This window comes from Camponotus floridanus, unplaced genomic scaffold, assembly GCF_003227725.1.
Source record: "Camponotus floridanus strain SB8 unplaced genomic scaffold, Cflo_v7.5 scaffold289, whole genome shotgun sequence".
Taxonomy (NCBI): Eukaryota; Metazoa; Arthropoda; class Insecta; order Hymenoptera; family Formicidae; genus Camponotus; species Camponotus floridanus.
The window spans coordinates 134,894-141,323 of NW_020229424.1; the positions used below are offsets into that span (position 1 = coordinate 134,894).

The window sequence follows — 6,430 nt, forward strand, 5'->3', positions numbered from 1 at the left end:
ATTAAAAAATGTATTAAAATCTTATATTAATGTATAGTAATTATATATCACAAGTATATATTTATTTTTTATAAATATTTAACATACATACACTTGAGAAAAAAGGATAAAATAAAATTTCAAAGATAAATAATAATTTTACAATGTCATGCTGAATATCAAAATATAGTCTGAAGTATCATGAAATTTAACCTACATCATATATATATTTCAGCATTTGCTAAAAAACAAAATTTATTATTTTAGTACTATAAAATTAAAAAAAAATATGCACTCTTGTATATAAATATAAATATATATGTGTGTGTGTGTGTATGTATATAATATATATAAATAAAATAAAGTAATATTTTTTATAAATTCTATAGCAATGGCAAAAATTATTCAAGTTACTAGTCATATATGCATGTGTAAGTGATGTGTACATGTGTGATATGTATATGTAAGATTTGATTTGTTTTGTACTACATTTGTACACACTGCACTTTTTTTTACATTGCACATTTTTCACAGCATTTGAACTCATATTGTTACTTATAAGATAATTATATTAAGAAAAATATTTGAAAATCAATTTTCATTATTTATTTTAATTTTCTTTGTTATCACTTGCGTCTGCTTCATGTCTATATTTTTGTTCTCTTGAAAGCCTTAATTTGCTAAGACGGAACCATTCACTCGCTGCCTTTTGAAAATGTATTTCTTGAAAATTGTAATGCGTTGACAATACTGCATCTTAAAATATTTGTATAAGCAAAAAAATAATATTCACATAAATAAAATATATTTGAAATCAATTGAATAAGCAAATGGAAGTACTTACTTTGAATTACTGTTATTAGTGAAAGATCACAAATCTTGAAATTGTTTCGTTGGCCTAACCAACTGCACTTTGTACCAAGGTGATTTGTAAAAATTCTTTTGAATATTGCTTTTACGTTGTCTGTTCCGTTTGCACCACCAATACGTTTGACATACATTATCTGAAAATATTTATTAATTTTAACTACTAAAGCATTTTTGTAATATACAATAACTGCTTTCGCGACAGAATCAAATTGATCCAGAATAAATAGAAAATTCAATGATATTTCAGATTTGACCAATCACAACGCAGGCTCATTTTATTCTGGATCATTTTGATTCTGTCGCAAAAGCAGCTAATATATCCAAATAACATACAAATGCTTTTTTAACATTCTCGTTTTCCATAGATTGATCAAAATGAATCAATTGATCAATTATTTTTATAGGCAATTGATCTTGTATTATTTGTACTTCCTCTCCATCGGAATCATTTTTTTTCTTTCTATTCTCGAGACATTTCAGTCGGATATCAATACTTTTTACGTACATTTTTATTAACGTACATTCTTGTAGAATTCTTTGTACTTTGTCTGCAATATATATAAAACATGTAAATATATAATAATATATAAAAAGGTAAAATGTAAATATTAATGTAAATATTAATGTAAATATTTGGAAGTTTTTTCTTACTGTAGGTATTTGAGCTGGCATCCGTGACTGGTTTTTGAATACCAGAGGTAACTTCTCTATTTGGACGAATTGGTTCTAAATCACACACACACACACACATGCAAACATAATAATATATAAATAAATATATAATACATAATAACATATAAATAACATATATACATACACCATGCAAATATATATATATATATATATATACAGGGTGGGGCATTTATCTTGAGACAAGATAATATCTCGATTGGAGTCGATTATTTTGAAAAAAGTTTTAGACAAAAGTTGTATGGTTTCAAGGGGACATAAGATGGTGTTATTAGTTTGATCTTGAAGAGCCACCTGAAGGACACGCGAAGGTCAGCTCCAACTTTTTAAATGGGACACCCTATATGCTTTTGCATATTCTTGTAGCTCATCTCAAGAGCTTTCCAAAACACTATAATTAAGTTAGTTTTCATTAAGCACTTTCCAAGTTATGAGGCTTGAAATCATTTTTTAATTTTACATAAACCGTAAAATATCTTGTAAAATATTCATTTTTCGATTATTTTACCTTAATACTTTTATGTACAAAATAATGAGAAAAATCAATTGGTGTAAAGAAAACTCATAGTTGTTTCGAAAAAAAAAATGTAATTTGCAATTAACAATTACATATTTTTCTTAAAAATAACTATGTCTTTTCTTTACACCAATTGATTCCTCTCATTATTTTGTACATAAAGTATTAAGGTAAAATAATCGAAAAATGAATATTTTACAAGATATTTTACGGTTTATGTAAAATTAAAAAATGATTTCAAGCCTCATAACTTGGAAAGTACTTAATGAAAACTAACTTAATTATAGTGTTTTGGAAAGCTCTTGAGATGAGTTACAAGAATATGCAAAAGCATATAAGATGTCCCATTTAAAAAGTTGGAGCTGACCTTCGCGTGTCCTTCAGGTGGCTCTTCAAGATCAAACTAATAACACCATCTTATGTCCCCTTGAAACCATACAACTTTTGTCTAAAACTTTTTTCAAAATAATCGACTGCAATCGAGATATTATCTTGTCTCAAGATAAATGCCCCACCCTGTATATATATGTATGTATAAGAAATAAAACATACCTTCTATTTCAAAAGCTGGTGGTGTATATGTTGAATTAGACGCTATTACAACAGGAATCTCGTTCAATGTTATGACATTGCTATTCTGATTGTTTTCATTAACTAGTACATCTGTACAAGAAAATTCTCCATTGCAAATATCTGTTGTTGAAGAAGACAGAATAGAGTCCGGTAGCTTGTCATGTGATACATTAAGTGTTGAAATTTTGTAATTTTGCTTAATCACATTGCTTTTCTTATTTAATTGTGGAGGAGGCTTATAACCTGTAATAAAATATTAATATTTAGAAGAAAATTATTTTAGTATTACGTATTATATAACTTTCACTTCTCTATTGTGTTGTAAAATTGTATTTATTTTATTATTTGAAAAAGTATGCTATAAAATAAAATTTCATCATGACTAAAATTTAATAATTTTGTTATTACTATTTTTAAATGGAACAAACATAATTTCTTTTCTTGTTACATTTTGATTCTAAATCTTCAGAACTTTCATTGTTGTCGCTGGTCAAAACCTTTCTTTTTTTTTTTCGCTGACCTTTCCCACGAAAAAACATTCTCTTCAGTAGAAGTGCAGTTGCTGTTTTCGGCTTTTTTTCTTGCCAGTTGCACAGTTCCTATTGAACATAATAATTTATTTTACGAGAGAATTTATAATTTCTATTTCTATTTCTCAATAAAGAATAATTTCAGTTAAACATAGGAAAATTTACTATAATAGTTTGCACAATTATTCATAACAGTAAAATATATACCATAAAATCCTTCAACCTCTACGTCATAAATTTCCCATGTTGTTGGATCAGGTGTTACGCTGTAATTAATATATTGTGATACATTTTTAACTTTGGCCACCAGCATTTATTTTTTTCTTCAGTGAGCCATGATGATGGTATCTCTGAGTAATCATTGCTTTTTATAAAATGCACTACAGCATAGGAAACCATATTTCTTCTTATATTTTCTATAGCATACCACAAACATAAATTCCAAAATTTCTATATTAGTGTGCATATTTTAGTGTGAATAATGATAATAAGTATATTATATTAATAAGTGTATTATATATTAATAAAAATTATGTATAAAAGGCAATATTACAAGATCTCCAGATTCTGTTTCAATAACGACATTCTTTTCACGCACTTGATTTATATTTACTGAATTGATAGCAAACATGTCAGTTTTAGATATCAGAAGAATAGATAAATTGATAGAGTTACAAGGCGTATTAAAGAAAGATTTCCATTTTGTAACACATTTACCAGAGAAGGAAATATGATTTTGATATAAAATTTTTTCCACAAAGATTACTGATCCATCATGTAGAAAACAACAATTGTCAAATTCTTTTGTAGATAAACTAAATCCTGCAAATTCTATTTTCTCGATCATGTCATTTTGTGCATGTTTAAAATGAATAATGGGATATACTTTTATTTCATTTTTTTTTACTATTTGTGCTGTTTCATGTAATCTGTTGAATACTTGTTCTAAATAATTTTTTCCTATAATATATTTTACTCTTTAATTTATATAAATAATTTTCAAATTTAAATGCACTAAATGAATCCAATGGACCAAACAAGGCCACATCATTTGAAAGATGTATAAGATTGTGTACATTATATGAAATGTGTTGCACACCATATAATTCACCATAATTTTTTACAAAAATAAATTAATAATTCCTGTGCATATGATCGGTGACTAATACACATATGTGTATGACAAAGTATTCTAATTGATACACTTAAGCATAGAAAATGTTCATAAACACGTTTTGACAAAACATCTTTTTAATAATACTGGTCCTGTATAAAGTATAAACAAACGGAAACTCCGTAGCTTTCCATCTATCGATTTCAAATAAGCTTCGAGGGTATCTAGCGAATTCTAATGGTATAAATTTTTTCATTATTTTTGTATGTATCTGAAGTACTTTGTAGTAAGTGTGATTTTATTCGAACATGCATTTTGCCTCGTACCCAGAATTGCAATAATCTTTTCATAATTCCTAAGCATACTAAATGCATGTAATCCAAGGGTAATTGCGATACCAAACCGATGCCTGTATTTCAAGAATAGATGATATACGATGATGCTCAGGTTGCATTCTGTTTTTAAATGACATATCTGTTCGAAGAGAGCATTTGTACTCTAGAAAAACAACCCTATTTTCAATAAAGTTACCTTCGCATATACATTTTGTACAGCCAAAATATCCTGTATGATTTTTTATTCCAGCGATAAAAGCTCTTGCTGGTGCATCGCACACAAAAGCATTTATTTTACAGGAATAAGTTTTTCATCTATAAATATACCACACTGATTCTTTATAAGCAACATATCTAAAACTAATGGCTGTAAGAAAATATTTACATTTTCTGGTTTTTTGGTACCATAATAAATTCCAACTGTGAATGGCTCAGTATACAAGGCATTATCCACTAGAGCAGCTAAAATAGGCCAAAATTGCCCAGAAGAACTTTTGGATACAGGTAATCCATCTATATTAAAATTTAAACATATTTCTTGCGGTAAATTAACATAATGTTTGTATATAGAAGCTCTGATGCCTTTTTCTAAAACCAAAATGTATATATTTGCCCTCTTCGAAAATATGTGTAATATTCGACTGTATATTTCGTGGTGTTTTCATTAAAGATCTGAATCTTTTGGCAAACTTTTATGATGTTCGTACTTTTTCAAAATTTTTAGAAGATCATTTGCTGCTGCATGACTTATATTATATTTTAAAATCCAAAAACGTATATCATATGTAATATCATGTGTCGAATCATTTTGCATTTTTACGGTAAAATTTTCGTCGCTTTCGATATCACTTAACGATTCGAAATTACTGTAATCACTTTTAGATTCAATACCATCATTATTAAGATTCGGTATAAAAGCAGCATCATTATTAACAATACTATTTGTCGATGCATTTAATAATTCACTGCATCTTGTGAGGTTAACCTCTTCATTTGTTAGGTTAACAATACGTCTACGCTGTTGGCGAACTGATAAATCACAAAAATCTTTTCTTTTCGACATTTTTACGCACTTTAAGATTATTATTATTAGTATAGTATAATAAGTTATTTAAAATTTATATTTTACCTCAGATATATTTTGCAATCATGTGCGCGATACTTGTGAATAACTTTTAATGCGACACTACGACTGCACAAACGCACAATTCGTTCTATCACGTCCAATTTAAATATCACTTATATATATCAGCTACAAATACGATACATATCGTTACACAGTTAATGATACGTATCAAATAGTAGTACATTTACGTATCTTTTATATGCTATTTTTACATATATGAAATGTATTAAACAGAACACATTTATGTGTCATATACATAAATTAGTTACATATCAATGATACTTCCCAGATACTTTCTGGTTATATAACAAGAAATATCAGTTACATGTGTGTTTTGCTGGATATATACCCTGTATACACACTACCGCTCAAAAGTATTGCCCACCTAAGATTACTTGTGCTCTAATGGCTAGGAATAAATAAAACAATGTAATAATCTTATGAAAAGTATTCATATATAATAAACTAAAATTGTAGAACAAATTGTACACTTAACTTAACTTATACATTAAACTTTTGATTCATCTATATGCTATTTATCTATATATGCTTTTATTTTTGATTACGGCTTCACAAAATCTTGGCAGTCTTCTTATTAATTTTTCTAGCGTTTCTCTGAATATTTGCGCCTTCTCTTCTTATAGAATTCTCCACAAGTCCTCTCGGGATGTAGAACAAGATTTTCGCACCTGTCTA

General features: G+C 27.6%; 1 protein-coding gene and 1 long non-coding RNA gene across 2 annotated transcripts; both read right to left on the minus strand.

The window, feature by feature from the left end:
- Positions 1 to 589: 589 nt before the first annotated feature.
- Positions 590 to 3,168, minus strand: LOC112638333. The gene is made up of 6 exons (XM_025409837.1): positions 3,078 to 3,168; positions 2,609 to 2,872; positions 1,501 to 1,575; positions 1,183 to 1,397; positions 824 to 983; positions 590 to 735 (listed from the first exon to the last, which is right to left on the minus strand). Exons 1-6 carry the CDS (start codon positions 3,166 to 3,168, stop codon positions 590 to 592), a joined length of 951 nt encoding a protein of 316 aa, XP_025265622.1.
- LOC112638331 lies at positions 3,168 to 5,976 on the minus strand. The gene is made up of 3 exons (XR_003122953.1): positions 5,738 to 5,976; positions 3,367 to 3,425; positions 3,168 to 3,228 (listed from the first exon to the last, which is right to left on the minus strand). It is a non-coding gene; the product is annotated as an uncharacterized LOC112638331 (long non-coding RNA).
- Positions 5,977 to 6,430: the final 454 nt, after the last annotated feature.

Excerpts from the sequence above, each read along its gene's own strand:
- LOC112638333 (XM_025409837.1), bottom strand. The coding sequence starts at position 3,168 with ATGTTTTTTCGTGGGAAAGGTCAGCGAAAAAAAAAAAGAAAGGTTTTG. Across the intron at positions 1,576-2,608 it reads ACCAGCTTTTGAAATAGAAG|AACCAATTCGTCCAAATAGA; the intron begins GTATGTTTTATT and ends TGTGTGATTTAG. Across the intron at positions 736-823 it reads ACTAATAACAGTAATTCAAA|ATGCAGTATTGTCAACGCAT; the intron begins GTAAGTACTTCC and ends AAATATTTTAAG.